The sequence below is a fragment of the Aptenodytes patagonicus genome, chromosome 18, assembly GCF_965638725.1.
Source record: "Aptenodytes patagonicus chromosome 18, bAptPat1.pri.cur, whole genome shotgun sequence".
NCBI lineage: Eukaryota > Metazoa > Chordata > Aves > Sphenisciformes > Spheniscidae > Aptenodytes > Aptenodytes patagonicus.
In genome coordinates this window covers 7,478,639-7,497,633 of record NC_134966.1, presented here as the reverse complement: position 1 = coordinate 7,497,633, position 18,995 = coordinate 7,478,639, and the positions used below count along the sequence as shown (strand labels likewise).

General features: G+C 48.6%; 1 protein-coding gene across 4 annotated transcripts in view; it reads right to left on the bottom strand.

Annotated features, from left to right (window-relative positions):
- Positions 1-4,325: 4,325 nt before the first annotated feature.
- FUBP3 (far upstream element binding protein 3) overlaps positions 4,326-18,995 on the bottom strand; it is a 41,194-nt gene continuing 26,524 nt past the window's right edge. For 2 of the 4 annotated variants that reach the window (XM_076355788.1, XM_076355789.1), the window contains exons 13-19: positions 18,355-18,496; positions 13,470-13,630; positions 12,516-12,589; positions 11,943-12,019; positions 7,740-7,811; positions 6,878-7,005; positions 4,326-5,714 (exon numbers count right to left, since the gene is read on the bottom strand). In XM_076355788.1, the coding sequence (XP_076211903.1) occupies positions 5,706-5,714; positions 6,878-7,005; positions 7,740-7,811; positions 11,943-12,019; positions 12,516-12,589; positions 13,470-13,630; positions 18,355-18,496 (663 nt within the window). In that variant the 3' untranslated portion in view covers positions 4,326-5,705. Of the gene's footprint in view, positions 5,715-6,877; positions 7,006-7,739; positions 7,812-9,335; positions 9,596-11,942; positions 12,020-12,515; positions 12,590-13,469; positions 13,631-18,354; positions 18,497-18,995 lie in introns of those variants that run through there. The other 2 variants (XM_076355790.1, XM_076355791.1) reach the window with 2 other exon arrangements.

Here is an 18,995-nt window from a genome sequence, read left to right as displayed (position 1 = left end):
CAGCTCCAGCTGCCGGACTGGGACCCACACCGGTAACTGCACTGAGACACAAGCCCAGAGAGGACCAGTGCCCAGGGCAGGGCAGGGTGAGCTGCCCAAGGGGAGAGGGCATGTGTGAGCCCCATCACTCCCCCCTGCCCCTCTCTCTGCTCCCCACGAGGGCCAGGCCAGGGCCACACTCCAGCGGTTGCCGTACCCACGGGCTGGCTGCAATGGGGGGATTGCAGGAGCTGGCATTGGGAGATGGCAGCTAAGGCCAGGCAGGACTGTGGTCCAAGGTGTCCAGCCCAGCCTCCCCAGACCGCGGCCGGACAGCATCCCCGGGGCCAGGGGATGAGGGGAGGGACGAGCCCAGACATGCTGGAGGCAGCAAGACCGTGCCCGGCCGAGGCGGAGGGCAGGGATGGGTGCTGGGAGCCGGGCCGCTGCGCAGACAGGTGACCCCAGCCATGGGGCTGAGGAGGCAGGCGGGAGAGACGAGCCCTCCCGCAGCTCCTGCCCTTTGCCAGCCCTATTCTCTCCAAAACAAACAGAGTGGCGGCCCCTGCCTCCCCGTGTAATGACTCCACAGCGGCAAAGTTTAATATTCCCCGGTGAATGGCCCAAACAAGGAGCCCCGCCGGTCGGTGCGGCTGGCCGGGCCACGGCCGCCGGTGAGTGACGGCTCGCACAAAGGGAAGGGACCGTCTAATCCCCCGGGACCGCGGCACCTGCACCGTGGCCCGTCCGGGATTAAAGGGGAATGAGCTGGCCTCTGCGAAGATCAGAGGCTTCTTTATAGCAGTCTTGAAATAGGATTTCCTCAAGTGATAAGGGGCAGAGTGGGAAGATAATCTGGGGGGGCTGTTGGTACCTGCCCCCATGTCAACCCCAGAGATGCTCTTTCGGGTCGCCTGCCTCAAACCAGGTGCCCCAGACCTGGAGGGAGGTGGCAGGGTGGACCCGGACACCCCGTTCCCCTCATCCCAGGGGTGGCTGGTCCCTCCCCGCCATCTCCCTCCATCCCCAGCACCCGCTGAGGTGACGCTGAGACAAGGATGGGGGCTTGGTACCCACCCGCTCGCTGCCCTCGGCTCCAGGGGCTGCTGTCCCCTCTCGCCAACGGACCAGGGAGCTGTGGCTCTTTCAACTCATCCTCACGTCACCTAATTCCGGTGTCCCTCTTGTAAGCAGTTTCCCAGTGCCTGGTTTCTGCTGATTTCCAGCGTGAAAAGTTAAGACAAATTCCCTTTGTGTCTTTTCCAGCCCTAAGAGGGCAGAGAAATGCCCCGCCTGCGACGGCCACCCTGCACCACTGCTACTCACAGCTAATCCAGGGGAAAAAACCTCCAAACCAGCCAAATGACGGCTAAACAGCTCCTTACAAGGAATAAAACACCCGTGTGCTGCTTGACAGGATACACCGACACCTTTCTCTGCACAGGAACAACCTGTCACCGCGAGATCCCGATTCCTCGCCCCGCGCCACAACACTACAAGCACCAACAGCCCCGACAATCCCCCCGAGAGTGAGATGAACCAAGTGGGTTTGCAGGAGAAGCAGCAGCACAGGTGGGACCTCACGAACATCCACATCGTGTCAAAAAGCCTCGAGTTAAACACCACGAGCTCTCCCTCCAACCACGCCGTCCATCACCCACCCAGCTTACTGTAAATATACTGTTGCTCTAATGCAATTAAATATTTAATACTCGGGGAAGAAAAAAAAAAGTCCCATGCCTGGTTGTCTCTTTCAATAATCATTGCGGTTTAACTCACAATGTCCATAATGTAGTTCGTTCTCAAATCATGCAAAATTAAAGAAAGTATTTTAGACTATCTTAAAGTCTCTCCTCTGTTCCCACAATAGCCTTTGCCTGTTCAGGCACACCGAATGTAGAGCACAGGAGAGCATCGGGGTCATCGTGAACCCAACAAGATGCTTTAGGGACGTGCTTTTTCAGGCTGCTGCTCAGAAATGGTTTGCAGAAGGACCGCAGTAAATTTCTACTTAGAAGTAAGTCTCTGTGCCCGAAGAGCGGGGCAGGTGCCGCACAGCCTGGGCAGTCCCATGGGACACGGGGCCGAGACGCCCGTGCCCTCTCGCAAAAGATGCGCCGCTGAATGTAACTGTGAGGGATTCATGCCGGGAGGGGAGCGAAGCCATCGTGTGCCTGTGCCGAGGCCTCGGGAAAGGGATCGTGCTTGAAGGAAGGAACGTTATTTGTAAAAGATAAGAAAGAGCAGGAGCCAACGGGCCAGGGCTGGCGACCTCCCGCCGGGGCACTCACCTGGGATGTCCTTTAACTCCGGTTCCTCTGTCCCCAAACGCCGTGCTCTGGAGGCAGAGCGTTCCCCAAACTGAAGGTCTCCTCGCGGGAGCTCCTCGCTGTCCCCCAGGATTAACACCCGGGCATGGCCCCGTGCCGGGCACTGGTCACCTGCGAGGAGGAAAAGGCTGCGCCGTCCCCACCGCCGTTCATGGACCCCAAAGCCCCAAACGTGGCCCACGTGCCGGCTCCTTGCAGCGTCCAGTTTCTACCCAAGGGGCAGACAAACCCTCCCTGCCACAAAAACTAATGCAGTCAGTGCTTAATCCACTTTATTTGGGGATTAAACCTGCCCAGAGCTGAGCAGGAGATGCGGTTCCTCTCTTAGAGACCACAGACTTGACTTGAAAGCGCCACAGCAGCTTCTGGGCTGCACAACACACCTGAGCCCGGAGCCACGAGGAGCTGCCTACAGACCCCAGAGCGAAACGCCAGGTGCCCTGGCCAGCCCTGGGGCGGGATTGACCATCGCACCAGGCCCCAGGACCCCCTGGCCAGCCAGAGACCAGCATGGCAGCGGGGCTGGAGTGAGGTTTAGAGGAACCCGGAGGTCACCAAGCCCCTCGTGAGGTGCCAAGGCGTCTTTTCGCCTCCTGCCCTGCCCTTCTCCAGCCCATCGTGGGCTCACAACAGAAAGAAGTTTAATGGCTGCAGCCCCTCCGCCCCGAGCAGGCAGCAATAATGGAAAACAAATTGCTGAACTTGGGAACGTTTCAAGCACTTTAGCCTTCCAGGACACCAGACTGCTGATGAAAACGCAGCTTTGCAGGCACCATCTTAATGACAGGCCAAATTTCAAAGGCTTGCAAACTATTTCTTTTGCTGCCCCACCCCCTCAATAAAAGGTTGCATCAGAAAGAGATATTTCCATAATTTATAGTATGGGTATTTCACTGGGGAGACTCACTAATCTGTACTTACAGATACATTTAAGAAAATGCATCCTCCCACAATCCTGTGCCATTTACGACTATTGGCACAATCTGTAATACTCAGTCTTCAATTAAGGGACACCTTAGGGTTCATTATCACACAATTGCTCCCTGTGAACCATGCCAAATGCTGTTTTGGCACAGAGCTTGGAAGATGAATTAGAAGGAAGTCTTCTCGGTAATGCCCGCTCCCAATTCCCATCAGCAGCCTTTATGCCCTCCTCTAGCCATTTTTTCCCCCCTCTCCCCTCTTTCCAAGTGGCTTTTACTATCCCATCTTTCAATGTCTCTCTTGATTCTCTGGAGGTATATTTAGAGATGCTACATCTCCTTTTCTTCCGGCTCTCAACATGCCTCCCGCTCCCTGCTTTGCAGATGGGATCTTCTTCCTTCCCTCCCTTCCCCCGTCTGTAACTCCCCTACGGCTGGCTGGGGAGCGGTGGATGGAGCTATTTTAGGTCGGAGGAGCACAAAACTCCTATTTTACAAGGAAGCGATCTCTGAAGGGGCTAGAGTTATCGCCAGACTTGGCCGGGATACAACTAAAAGTTACCGCTCCTTAACATATCTAACAGCTGAGGATGGCCAGGGCCGCCTCCCTCCGCGCCTCTCCCCCAGCCCGGGCCAGCGCTGCTCCAGCAACCCCGTTTGCAGGGAGGGCGCAGGGCGAATCCTGGACGGATTCAGCCGCAAAGACAAAGCTGTGGAAGAGCAACAAGTTCAGGGCATTAGAACCAGGGGCTGCCGCCTCCTCGACCAGCAACAAAACGTTCATGCGGCTGTAGGTCCGTGTCCCTCCGGCTTACAGAAAACTTCCCTTTTTTGAAGCAGCTTTCTGGCCCAAACAGCTACAATTATAGCACCTTATTGTGGAAATCCTCAGTGTCGCGGTGCCAAGAGGCGCTTTAACAGAGTTTCACTAGAATTAAGGCTCAAGCTGACTTCACCGACCATCCCAAACTACTACCCAGGCGACACGGCGCGAGCACGAAGGCGAGAGGACCCGGGAGCCCGCGGGCTGCCGGCTCGCTGCGCGGCGACCTCGGCAAGCGGAGAGGGAGCAAACCGAGCAAAACAGACTGGAAATACTTTACCCACAAGACACCTTGTGGAAATTTTATTATATAGAGTGTAAAATGCAACTGTCAGTCAAATAAAAAGAACACTTTTTTTTTTAAACACCATGCTCAACATTATCCAATTGCGTTTCTTTATAGTTAGACATTTCAAGCATAAGGAAAAATAAGGAAAGAACCCAAGAACAGTAACTTCAGTACATTTCAAAACGGAATGTCCCGCAGGGCAATTAAAAATGCAAGAAAAAATAGCTTCAATTCCGTTTTTCCTTTAAAAATACAGTTATCTGTACAAGAAACACTACAGTAAACATTGGAAATCATATTATCCCTTTTATTAAATCAAAATTATTTAGCGCATACTGTGGTTAATACTAGATTCATTTATTTCTCTAGGTAATTTGACAAATATTAGATAAGAAAATATTTAAAAGAAATGAAAAAGCAAAAAACACCTTGGAATTAAAAAATAGTTACTACCTTTTATATGGTTTTATGTTCCACAGTGTTTGTTAAAGGTACTAATAGCAGATTCATTTTAATATTAAAAATAACAGTATTTATATTTCTGAGAGCATAGAGGAAAGTTTTTTTCTTTTTTTTTCTTTTTTTTTTTTTAAACAAGCTTGGAGGTCTTAGATACATAAATGCAACTAGCAATGGAGACATGAAAAAATGTATTGCTAAAAAAATTAACACGTTTTTATATTACCCCTTTAGACTCTAGAAATTATACAAACCCTACAAAATGCCCCCCCGCCCATAACTTGCCTGACAGCAAAACAGTAACTGTCTCAATACAGAATTCACATAATTAATTACAATACATATCATAGTTCAGTTTTTAAAAAATGCAATAAAATCAAAGACAGCCAAGATACAAGAAGTTAGAAGTAAAACATTTAATGAATTTACATATTTAAGAATATTTAAATACTGTTTAAATTTTTTTTTTTTTCTTTTTAGGATTTGTTACATACCACCTAAGACTTCCAAGCCACTCTTTCTGTTGCAACAGAAAAGATTGAAAATTAAAAGGAAAACACACACAAAAAACCACATGTTGAAATGTCACAGCTCTGGGGTGCGTTTTGGTGCCTGCAAATTCTCTGGCTTCTCTCCAAAAAGAATCCCGGAGTTTTGTTTTTTTGTTTTTTTTTTTTACAAATTTGGAAACAAAATTACCAGCATGTCCATAAGTTTAGTACATTACTAATCGTTCCTGATTCTTAGAAAAGTTCAGTATAGATTATCCTACAACTAGTGTTTCACAAACAAACAGAAAAGTCTTCATCAAAATGTTGCAAATCTAGAAACCTCTGTTACAAAAAGGTTTTCTTCCGCAATGATTCTGAGAAAAAAAAAAAAATTGCCACGAGGACCTTGTTCTACTGCTCCTAGAGAGAGGGGGGGGGGAAAAGGAAAAGTTACTCAGCGGCGGCGTTAGGAATTTGCTGTCGAGCCCTCCTCCCCCGTTCAGACACAGACAGGTCTCTCATTCCCCGTTCCAGCCGAGCAGGATATATACCTCAAACGACGCTTCAAACCGCTATCGAAGAGATCTCTGCCCTAACGCCTCCTATCCCTGAGCTCTCCTTCCAGGAGTTCGTGCCTCTTATCGAACAAGATCTCTCTTCTCTAGAGGGCCAGACTTTGAGAGAGGAATGAAGAGAACTCCCTTTTATCACCGCTTCTAGGTCACACTTGGCCAGCGCCCGCGGCAAGCGCCGATTCCTGCGCCCGGCTCGCCCCGCTCGCCCTCGGCGCTGCCGGAGAGCGGCAGTGGGGAGGCTGCAGCTGCCTGAGGACGGTGCTGGCCGCCCGTGCCGCTTGCATCCAGACCAGCTTCTGCTCCGAGGAGCCAGAGTAAAAACACCATTCAGCGGGGAGAAGCGTCTGATCCCACTAAGGTGTATGTGGGTTTTTTTGCCCAATACTAAGACATTCGCTCTGCAAACCCCCTGCGCAGGAAAGCCCTGTGGGTACGATTTAGGATAAATCCCACACAACCCTCCGGTGGTCTGAGTGACAGGTGAGGTGAGATTTCACTTGGCAGCTGGTTAATCCAAGTTATTTTTCAACAGTTTCCCCTTCCCTTTCAGGACAGGGCGCTCCCTCCCCAGGCAAGTGCACGGCTCCCGTCCTAGCACAAAGCTCGCAAGAGAAAAGGCAAAGTCCGCACACACGGTCCCGGACTGCACGATGGGCCAGTGTTGTGCTACCTCGCCAGCCTGGCTCCATCGTTCCTTTTACTTTAATTCCCCAAAGCCACAAGACAGCCTGGGGGTTATGAGGAAAGGCCCCCAGGAGAAACAAATAACCTCCCAGTCCTCCCCCAGAAAAACCCCTCACCCTGCACAGGGAAATAAGACTCTCACGTTGAGACAACACAACGGGGAGGAGTGAGCAGTTTCTCACTTCTGTGACCACTTCCTCAGCCACAAAAATCTCTCTGCTTCACCACGTGAACCCAAAGCAGAGTCCCCACACCAGGGCAAGGCCAGCGTACCCAGTTCCCCAAGGGAAAGAGCAGCGGGGTTCAGGGAACATGAATACAGACCTGGCTGTGGGCCTGAGCCTGCCCTAGTGTCTGCCCATAGTAGGCAGCCTGCTGTCTGTAATACTCTGCCCAAGCCATCGTGTAGTCCGGCTGGGAACTTGCCTGAGAAGCAGCACTGGCAGCATGACCTGGAGGAAAAGAAGGGAAAAGGGAGAGATGAGCAATTCAGTAAGACCAAGCCCAGGCTTAGGATCTCCTTTTGTAAAGCTTAAAGAAGAGCCAGCCCCCTTCCAACAGCTGCAGACATCTGAAAGAGCGACACCGGCTATCTGCTGTTTGGATACGACAGGACAGGCTTTGAGCTGGCTTGCAAGTGACAAGCCAACAGCAGCCAGAAAGCGTTAAGAGACCGTTCCCGCGGCTGCAGGGACAGGGTCTGACGGCCTGCACCCTTCATCCTTGGCCCGAAGGCTCCAGCAGCGCGGTGTCAAATGCAAATCCAAAAGTTGGCATCATGCGCTTCTTAACAGTTGAGTGGAGAAAGCCAGGCTCATGTTTTTCCACGTGCGCAGAGCTCTCCTACCCTCTCAACAACCCAGCTTCAGCTTTCTGGGTTTTGTTAGCATCAGTTCCTGCTGTGCGCTACGTTTCCCCCAGGCAGGCCAACTGCCAGCGCGGACACGAGGTCTACTGTGGACTGCGGTTCAATGGGAGCACCCCTCCCGAGGCGCGACAGCAGACAGCACGACTGAGAGCTTTCAGTGGGAGAACTACATGCACCATCACCAACAGGAGAGGACCAAAGGGGTTTTGTAGAGGACTGGAAGCTAATAATGGCAGGGGATGGAGACGCAAGTCATCGGATTAGCGTTAACTCTGTTTACAAGAGTGGATTCATCTCCAATAACCCTGTTTCACTCACTCTGTTTTTTGAAATACTCCTCCCATGCTTTGCTGTAATCGGGATGGCTGTTCTGCTGCTGGCTCTGTTGGCCTGTGCAAAGATGACAACAAGGGGCACGTCAATATGGAACAGGTGACAGTTTCCAGCCAGTGACATCTACCTTTCTGCTAGACAGGCCCTGGATCTATCTCAGTTGCCCAGACTTCACACTTTAGCTTCCACCTTTCTACAGCGTTGGGCATCTTCAGTTCAGGGAAAGCCGAGGAAACGCTCCAGTTCCTGATTTCATCTCACCTGTGCCCTGTTGAAGGGCATTAAGCCACGTCTCCCCCATGCTGGGACCTGCTCGGTTTGCCCATCGACCACCCTAGGCTGTCAGTCCACTCCCACCTAGCACAGGGATGGAGGGTTCAAACCCCTGACAGAACTGAGACCTGTCACCTCGACCTCCAGCCACGGAGCTGCCAAGGAAACGGCCGTGTTTTGAGTCATCTCACTTGGTTTTCAGGGGTCTGCGTCGTTCACCCCCACTCTCACCAGCAGAGCACGTCTGAAGGAGCCCCGGCGGACAATGCGTATCTGTACAATGTGCCCACACACGAGCCTCCAGCGTACCACCCGCCCCAGCACACAGCTCCGGGCTAGCCAAACTGCTACCGGCTGCAGGGTTCCTCAGGACTGAAGGGAGCCGTGAGCCCTGCACAAAGCACGGCCAGCTCCACCTGCCCTCAGCACTATACCCCCCCCATGCACCATCCGGAGAGGCATCCACGACACCCTCCTAACAGCCACGACTGGCTCTGCTGCGCGGTCTCCAGACCCCTGCAGCGCACTAAGACAAGCGGTGCCAATGCCTGCACTGAGAGAGACCTCGCAGACCCCAAAACCTTGGTCTAGCACAGACTTCCCCTCTTTGAAGCACTAAGACACCTTCAATCCAGCATGTCTAATAAGTGCTGTTGCAGGGGAGAGTGCAGCCAGCTGGGTGCAGAGGCGGGATGCCCGCACTTCCCTTAGTCACAGTTAGAGCAAAGAGCCCTCAGCCAGACACACAGCAAATAAAAAAAAAGCCCTGAACAGAAAACACAGCAATTAGAAAACTGCAGAGAGAGGCAGGCACAGCGAGAGCCTGAGTGCTGAGCACGAGCCGCTGCACACACGGACGGCAGGCAAGGACAGGAGACACGCGTGGAGGAGAGCTCTCCCCAGCCCGTCCAACCGCCTGCGCTCCATGTACAGCCCTGCCCTGCGACGCCGGCCGAAGGGGGGCTTTGAAGTGGTGGGAAGGGGGAATATAATACACTGCAAGTGTGAAGTGGGTGGAGGGAACAGGGCAGCAGTGTCCTGTCCAGGGGCATGAAAGCGGGTTAAAAGACTTGACCAACGCTACAAGTCAGGACCTTTTCTGGCAGAGGTCAAGGCTGCCTCAACTGTCCACCTGCTAATGCCAACAAAGGACCTCCTTCAATGCCTTTTCTTCTAGGAGAATACAGTCCGCAGCAGGCTGAAAGGACACGCAGCTAAATGCATTTCACAGCAAAATGTTTCCCCAGCCAGTTAATTTATTTAAGATGGGGGAAGTAATTAAAATCTAAATACATGTGTAGGGGGTGGGGGTCTGCCCCTCCTCCCACAAGGAGGGCACTCTCAAGTCTGTCCCTAGGAAGCCTGCTTGGAGAACGACTCAGCCGGCTCTTTGACAGGGCTAGCAGAGCCACGAACAAACGGGCTGCAGCACTCGGGGAAGGGACCCTTCACAAGACTGTTTTTAAATTAAAACTTAAAGTGCAAAAGCAGGTATTTACCTAGTTTCTTATAATAATCCTCCCACGCCTTGGTGAACTCCACCTGGCCTGACTGGGTACCATTGTGATCTGCAGCAGAAGAAAGCGGTGAAGGCTGCTTAAAGCACAGCATTATCTTGTCTGTCCTCTCTCCTTACCAAGACTGCCTTCAGTATGCCTGGCTACAAACAGGAACACGAAGGATCCTAAGTAGACATGGAACTAGAGAGCCAACATTTTCCATCAGGTTCAACAGCAGAAATAAAACATCGGCCCCCAAAACACGGCCTTGTGGTATTAAACCCATACAGGGGAAGGATAATGGCAAGGAAGGATGCTTCACTGCTCTTGGGAGCCACCAGAAACCTGGCAAACTCACTGCAAAGCAGCCGTCATTGGGATACAAGCTGTACTATCAGTAATCAGGGAATTCAAAGGGTCTGTGCTTCTTATACCAGGCTCCAAAGCCAGGAGGTGTGAGTTTGAGACATGACTATACGTCGCAGGAAGGGAGATTCCCCCCCGCCCCCCCAGCAGCTGGCGGCCAGGATAAGAGGATGTTTCAGCGAGGCGAGAAAAAAAGATAAGTTACTAAGGTGAGTTTCTAAAGGCATCTTTGCAAGGCAAATAGCAATGCACATTTCATAAGCATTTATTCAAAGGCTTTATGGGAAGATAAAAATGACACTTTTTGTAGAGCTTTCCCTGCTGCACTGACTGTTCTGTTTCCCAAACCTCAGGGAAGTCCAGTGCTCTTGGGGGTGCACAGGAAAGGACTGGAGTAACAATTTTTCCTGTAAAACAGGCTAATGGGAAAATACTCTTCAGTACCATGCTATTCCACTCCTGTACAAAAAAAGTCCTTTCAAGCCCACCGTTGCATTTTGCTGTCCTGAAAACAGAACAACTATTGACCTTCTACAAGTCCCTAGAGCTCAAAGGAAAAGTCATGATTTTTAGACTGTAATTGTTAAGGAGCAGGACTCTTCCAGAGGCATTTTTTTTTTTTTTAGAGTTTAACACACACTTCGCATGCAGGGTTCCTATGTCCTACTGTAGCGCACATTTTAGAAGTGCACTAAGTTAACAATGCAGCACTAAGGATTTCCAAATTTCATATCTGCACAATTTCATAAACATTAAAATGTGATTAGTGTTACAGGGAATCACAAGTGCAATTGCAGGCATTGCTCCTCCAACATTTCCTCTACCTCAGGCACCTCAGAGTGGGAATTTATACGGAAGTTAATAATCTACTTCATTGCCAAATCAGCCTTAGCACTGAAAAGTACCTGTCATTAAACCCCTTTAAAATTACAACACCCACCCACCCCCCCCCTTTTGGTGCTTAGCTTTAGTTTTCACAAGACCAGGCCATTAAAAAAGTTGTAATTCCCAAAAAATTGTGATTGAACAGTGTCTATTGGACATTACTGCCCATCACATCAGCTTTAAGATTACCAAGCGGACTGTGAATCTGCTCTGTTTAGGGCAAACCATTACTCTGGCTGTTGAAGACACAGGATGATGCAGTTACCAACATCACCACTAGTGTTTACTACCTGTTATTCTGAAAAGGGGGACTCCCCATTCCAACCTGCTGAATTTTGACTAAACAGGGTTTTAGGAAGAAATGCCACTTCGAACCCTGAAAAATTACACCCAGCCTAACTCAGTGCTGGTGGCTTGAAGTGGAAAGCCCAGCAGCAGGGGTGATCTGGGTTCAGTTTTTGAACTCATGACTAAGGACATGTGTGCACTTTTTTTTTTTTTAATTTATTTGAAAGCTGGTTATCTCACCGGCCTCATTCCGAGCATTTAGCACTGTGGAGGCTGAGCAGTTCTCATCAACTCTCAAAAGGAGACAAGGGGACACCACTGCAGCCAGTGTGTATGAACCAGGATAGAAGCCCTGACTATCCTTTCTTCCATTTTCTGCATCTCCTTTCCCAGTCTTTCCATCAGACTGGGAGTTAAGTAGTGAGAAGAGCTCATAAGGAACATTTAAAAAAGAAAATAAGCAAGAACTGGTAAGGTCAAGAACAAAGAGATGGGAGGGCTCACCACCAGACATGGTGTGCCTCTTAGGGGGAAGTGGGGTTGGCAAATGCTTGCCTGGGGAATCCTGGCAGAAAAGAGCCTAAGGCAGAAACGTTTTTGTTAGGAACAGACAGCAAGGACCAGAGTTTCCACACACAGAGAGCAGAAACAAGCAGTAAGCAGTTAAGTGCACAAAAAGCATCACAGTTTTTGATGGACGTCAGCTTATTCTGAGCTCAAACACCACAGCATGCCTCCACACACCTCTGCTGCTCAGGAAATTATTTTGCTGTTTTCACACAAGCGGTCTCGCAGGTGAACCTGTGTTTTGCAGGCACGAAGCAGCAATTGCAAAGGGAACACCAACCCTTTTCCAACCCAGGTCCTAGACACTTACTTGGGACTTGCTGTCCAGGCTGCTGCCACGTCTGGTAGGTACTGCCCCAACCCTGTGTCATGAACGCCTGAGGACCACTGCAGAGGACAAAAAGGCACGCTGAAGTAGACAATCAAATATTTAAACAGGCCGTATACATGAAGTTGCGCACAGAAGCAAAATTGTTACTTTGGTCAGCAACTGCTGAGCTAACAGGTGAACATGGGAACAAAAGGAAATGCTGTGTAGGTGTGACTGCTTGATATTGGTCTATTCACGAAGCCAAGACGAAGACACATCATACTGACCAGCTCTCCTTGTGCTGTATGCAGTTCAGGCTTCTTTCCATGCTCTCACTGCACTAGAGACAGGAATTTTGGAGATGCCAATACCTGCCTTGTTTATAATACCTAAAAACCTTCCTGTAGTCAAGCTTAAAGGATTAATCTCACTTGCTTCTTGCTTCTGAATGCTCACTCTTTAAAAGGCTCCACTTACACGTCACCCCTTCAAGGCCCTCCACCCTTCTCCCAGCGCTTTTATAGCTCCCAGCCATTCCCCACAGCCCGTCCATGATGAGATGGAGAAGCTTACTTTTGATGAGGTGTAGCGGGTGCTTGGCTGAACGGACTTTGACCAAATCCTCCAGGTCCACCCATGCTGGTACCCTGTCACAGAATCCACAAATATTTAATGCCAGCTCTAAGCACAGGGTGGAGGCAGCTAGTATGAGCAGTAAGAAAGGGGAGAAGACAGCCTAGGACACGTTCCACTAAACCCCAGCATCTGAAAGAAGTGACTGATTCTCCAAGGACGAAGTTCTCAGGACTGTCAGCACACTCCAGGAGCCCAGCTTCAAAAGCAACTCCGGCCAGCCCACAAAGGGGCTAACGGGAGCTGCCTTGTAAAGTAGACGGCACAGTTGGAAGTTTTCCTTTGAATAGCTTGGATCCTGAGGTTGGTATCAAGCCTTCTCCTCTCAGGCCATTCAGCATAAAGGTTGCTTTTCAGCTTTACCTTACCCAGTTCAGTATTTTCCATACTTTTTTTTTTTACCCATGTCTCCCCCTTCAGTCGTACTCCAGCCTGACATTATTAAGCTTCAATACTACAGCACTGCATTAAGTGGAAGATAAAAGTCATCCTGGATTTATTGGAGCAAGGAGGTGAGTGTTACTTTCAGGATGATGATGCCAGGATTGTGTCATTTCTCACGCAGTGACACTATTGTCTTTCCTTCAAAAAATCTCCTTTGACAGCCTTCTCATACCTTATTATTGCTGTTCTTCCCTCTCATAACAGCTGCACACTACCCTTGATTATGTCAGCAAACAGTCAGATCCTTCTGGGACCACAGCAAAAATTACTCCAATGGATGCTGGAGGGCCAAAGTTCAAGGCAGCTGCTAACAGGCAAATGGTTTTGAAGCTAAATAACATTAAGTGTGTGTATTCTGTGCCATCCTGTAAGTCCAGGCCTACATGTACCTAAGAGTGAAAACACCACATCTGAAAGAGACAGACCAAGATCAACAGAGATGGAACTTACACCAACTTTCTCATCTATGAGATGTCTAGCGAGTTCAATTTGCTGGGGAACTCCTCTGATTGTGAATATTCGTACACCAGGGTCTGTGTTTGGAGGTGGGTTTCTCTGGAGCTCCACATGGGCTCCCGATTGCTGATTTATGCTCTTGATGTTCTCACCACCTGAAGAAAAGAAAACCAAGACATAAGGAGGGATATTCAGCATCTCCTTCTGTAAAAGCCTATCGAAGTCAGGTTCTGGTAATGGAATATAGTTTTAACTACCTTCTGCGTGCCTCAAGGGAAGCGGGCTGAGGATGGCAACAGCATAAGAAACCATAGTACCTGAGCTCGTGTTGCTCCTTTATACTGCTTCATAGGCATGACCTGAAACCGTGAGCTACTGCAACCGTTTTTGGGGTCATGGATGGTGCTGTTTTAAGAATACACACAGTCCCCCTGTGTGCACATTGCTAGGCTCCCAACAAAATGCAGCATGGCTGAGATACACTTTGACAAACCAGATGCAAAAACTGTACTGACTGAATTCTGGTGGTTTTGCACAGCTGTTCACAATCCTCAAGAAAAGAAAGTCACCTGCAACTAAAACATGCTTTTTCTTTCCTCCATGAGGCTTTGTTTTTCCTTCCCCATTGCTAGACATTTCATTCCACTAAGGCAAAAAGCCACCAGACACATACCTTGTAGCTTAAAAACAAAGCTTAAGCTTTCTTACAATCATGTGCTTTTCAATAGCTTATTCCCTTAAAGAAGCCTCCGCTTACCGCGCTTCCTATTCACACCGCAGCATACGCATCCCTCCACACAACCGCAGCAGCGCAGGATTCCAGGCTGTCTTCCGCTATTTCAGAGTTAGTTGTGCATGCAGTGAACATATCTGGCTAGTTTGCCATCTGGATGCACTAGAGCACAGGAGTACTTCGAGCAGGATGCGGTAGGGCCAGCCAAAGTGGATCTGGTTTCCCGAAGACCTGCTAGGTCCCAGTCTCTTAATGAAATTTGCTTAACAAAAGCCTCAGCCAATGTTACAATGGTTCAATTCTTCTTTTGGAAGCTCACACAACTTACAGACCAGCTCCACTCAACTGGAGAAATTAAAGGGTGCGGGGAAGGGGTTTTACAACTTTTAAATCACAAACCAAAAATCACCAGCCAAAAGGACATACAGCAAGCAGGAAAGAGAGCAAAGGAAAGTAACCGGAGATTTTTGTTTGGTTTTAATTAAAAAGAGTGTCCAAAAATGATCTCCTCAATTTTGCTCGCATTTCCATCTCTATACATCCAGCACAACTTCAAAACAAACTGTGGATGTTGCAGACACTTGTTCATTTCATTGTAATGGACTCGTGACCTTTTTAACATTTTAAAGCCTTCTTGGGGAAGGGAGGAGGAAAAGTTGCCAAAGGGCAATTAACTCTTTCTAAATGAATTTTTGAAGATGCATTTAACAAAAGATAATCGTGTCACATCCCTGGGCAGACAACAGGGATTGTACTGTGCAGCCAAAAGCCAAGTCACTTATTTTCAGTGAAGCATGGGAAAGCGGTAAGATGAAGTTTCAAAACCAAGAAGTTTTTTTTATGTAATGCTTTTGTCTGATGCAGACTCGTTTGAAGCTCTGGTTTTTACATATTGAGGTGAGATCTGAACCAACAGCCATTTCATCTACTTAATGAAAACAGAGGGCCCTTTCAGCCAACACAATTTGGATCACGAAGGAGTGGGAAAACTCCTTTACTGGGCGGCAGAGGCATAACCATAGGTTGCTACTCACACAGCAGACTAGGTTTCTCCTTCCAAAAGGGGATTAAAAATTGAAGCATTCTCAAACTGGAATCAAGGAGAATACAGATTTCAAATAATTTCCCCATTTAGCATTCAGCACCAAGTTTGTAGTTGTTGGGACTGTTCCCGCATCAGGTCCCTCCTAGACCATACTGCAGGATCAAGTTAGTTGGCTCTCCAGGTTTGGTCAGAGGCTGTAAGCTCCCACCCCCCGTGCCAGGACTTGGTGCCCTTCTCCTCCTTACCCTCCAGTCTGGTACATGCCAAAGAGCTCCCTCCCATCCAAGCTATCCCAATTCAGCCTCCAGAGCATGCAAATGAAGTGACGCGGTCAACATGATGCTGCACGGTGCCGGAAGGAGTTCATCTTCCCCCATAATGAGGTGACCCGCTCGGCACATGGTGGCTGTCTATAGACGCATTCAGCAGACCGCTCCATTCTTCTACCTGATGGGGGGCAGAAGTGATCCAAGAGTGGCCCCCCAGCTGGACGTGAAATCGTAAAGCAATTAATCAAACCTGCTAAAAGGCAGAGCTGACAAGAGCCAGGCCGGCCACGTTATCTGTCAATATTGCTGTATTTATCATGGAAATCCAGCGGGGGCCCAGAGAGGCTGCAGTTTGTTTCCAAGCACCACCAAACAGAGAAAGCGCTTGACGTGTATGGAGCTCGTCTCCACCCTTGAGTCTTTCAGAAAAGAAAAGCTGCACCTACCCACCCTCTAGAGGAAAAAGCTACATACAGGATTTGCAGGGAGCAGAGCGCTTCTTATCAGCTCATAAAGGCTCACGCTCCCAAGCTGAGAAGTGATGCCCAGGAGAAAAGGGCCCTAGATCTTCTATCATATACGCTGCAGAAACTGAGCTGAGGAACTTCCTCATCTCCCTCTTTTCCTCCCTTCTCGAGTGGTGACATGCAGCTGGAAGCACAGCAGGAGTTACCTGGCCACACGGCATACACTACACCCGGGGGCCCAAGATACCCATTGCTTGGGTGCTAGCCTCAGAGACCAAGCTACACGTGCCCAGAGGATTCGGCCAGATTTTACAGAGAAGGCTAACAGCCAAGTCCTGTATCACTGGGGGGGGGGAAGCTGGAAACTGCTCAGAAACTAAAAGGGGGGAGCAAAGGTTTTACAATTGGTCACTGTTAAGAAAACACCGCTAACATCCCCTCTCCCCCTACACTGCCCCACAGGCAGTGGGAGAGGAAATAAGAAGAATCAGGTGTCTTGCATCAACATAAGGAGAATGTAGTACATCCATCCTGGTCCAGGCCCCAAAAGGCAATGCTACAGCCATCACTCACTTGACAAAAAATGAAGGCTGCAATAGACTAAGAGCATAAGCACTGCAAGAACACCGATTACAAGGTGGTATTACAAAGCTACAAGCACTCAAATCACCATACAACTAGTAATTAGTCACTCCAGAAAGCTTCTGATCTGGCCGGGTAAGGATCCCTATTTTGCTGTTGTGGAAACAAAGGTAAAAAGCTACCCTTCACCCCCACAGTGAGTCTGTGCCAGGCCTTGCACTTGAATGCTAGGACATCCAACTCCGCTACCTGCATTTATCTTTTCAGCACACGGTGCTCTCTGTAGTCACAAATGCTCCACTTCAGTGCGCCGCTGAACAACAAGTGACCTTTTCTGATGCTTTATTAAAGATGACTAATGGATACAGCAATAAAGTTTCATTATAATTTGATTTTTCCATACATATAACTCTCACTTGTGGGCTTAAAATTTGCTTTGCTTGATCTTTTGCCCAACTGGACTGTTCAGTAAGATCAAGCACAATTGCTCTGCAATTTCTGCATAATGGGGAGAGCAGGTGTTTTTTCATATTGAAAAAAGTTTTCAGATTTGTGAACAGGTTTATGGCAAAGAACAACGTCTGAAAATAATTGCAGATACACCGCTGACATGCCTGTGTCCTGTCTCTGTGTCCCTTGTCATCCAATAATGCGGCAGTTCAGGGTGCAAGAGGGGCCAGACACATGGAAGGGAACAAGTGAGATGCAGCAGGGTAAAGAGGCCACAACACATTTCATTGCAAGCTCACTCCTTCCCAACAGGATGGCAGGAAACTAAATGTCACTGTAACACGGCACAAGGCCCTCAAGCCTCTGCCTCCTTTACCGCTGTAGCTAATCTGTTCCTATTCTAGTCACCTCACCTCTGCTGAGGCTAAAAGCCAACTGTGATTACTTAAATACTGGTTAAAGCATATGTCATTCTTTCTGAAGTAAGCAAATAGAAAAATTAAACACAACTCCTTTGATACATCAGTGTATTAACTCAGAAGCATCGCAATAATTCAGAGCAATAGAGTTCTATCTAAGTACTCTAAGTACTGCCATTACCCGATGTGTAGCTCATGCTCTGTGACAAATTGAGACTGCTGGTGATGCTCTGGTTTCACAACTGTATTGGGGTTGTACTGGTTCTTGAGAGGAAGGCCAGATGACTCCTTCTCCATCTCCTTAGCATGGAGAAATTCAACGGCTAAGGCAGCCAAGGGGCCTCCATGGCAGTGAACATGCTTGTCTGAGCGAGACAAGGTGCACCACCCTGCTCTGTGACAGGCTCAGATGCAAGCTCAGATACAGACAAATCCTGCTACTTCACTTTATTCATCAGACACTTCAGGTACATGGCTGGAAGCAGCTACTGTTATTACTACATTCAGAGACCTTCCATTTTATCACATGGCACTCACAGAAATCCAGCACGACGAAATGACTGTTCTGCTTGTCCCTGATAAACTGTCCTTTAAACGAATTCTCTATAAAAGAATCCACAAATGAACCTGCCTTTTCTCAGCCAGCTGCTTGTTATAACAAGCTTACTTGACAGCTCTGCATGAAGGGCCTCTCTTACAGATTGTGAACAAGGGCCTGGAGAGTACAATTATGAGTGAGAGCACCACAAAGAAAACAACCACAAGCGCTTATAGCTTATTCCTATGCTGCATTCACCGGCCACTAAATACCTGCAATTACAGAAACTCCAAAGCCTCACTGTCAGACAGCAAGAACGCGACCATCCCGAGAGAGAAAGATTGCAAGCTCTAATATTTAGTGTCACCAGACCTACCTTTGCCTATAACAAGACCACACTTATCAGCTGGCACTGTGTAGGTTATCTCCTGCATGCCCCCAGGTGTTCCAACACTCCAGTCCCCACGGCCACGACCTCTTCCTCGGGTGACAGCCAAGCTTCCAAAGCCATCTCGTTCCTTGGAAGGCAAAAAATTTGTATCAGTGGTTTTTTGCTGGCCCCAATGCACATTAAAAACAAAATAAAGCAAGGTAAGTTAAACTGCACTGTAATCAATGGCACTGAATTAAGATATTCTTGGACTTCAGTTTCACATTCAAGATTTTGAAGCACTTTAAAGAAATGCCAAGCAACATAGGTTACAGTTGCCTTCCTGACTCAGGAAGATATTTATATTTTTTAAATGCATGCCTTTATATCTGCTGAAACAAACCTATAAACAAGCATCAGCTACTAAATGACTTTTAGTTTGTGATGGCGGCTTTCCTTAGAGCAACCAATAGATCTTGGCACTGACACACACAGAAGTTGCTTCCAAACCCTTTCAAGTGTCATTCTTTAAAGAACTGCTGAAATTACTCAGCTGAAATGCACATTTTCCAAAACTTCCAAAGGAAGCTTTTAAGTTCAAAGACACCTGGAAGGACATACCTATTTTGAGTAACTGATTTCTCCAA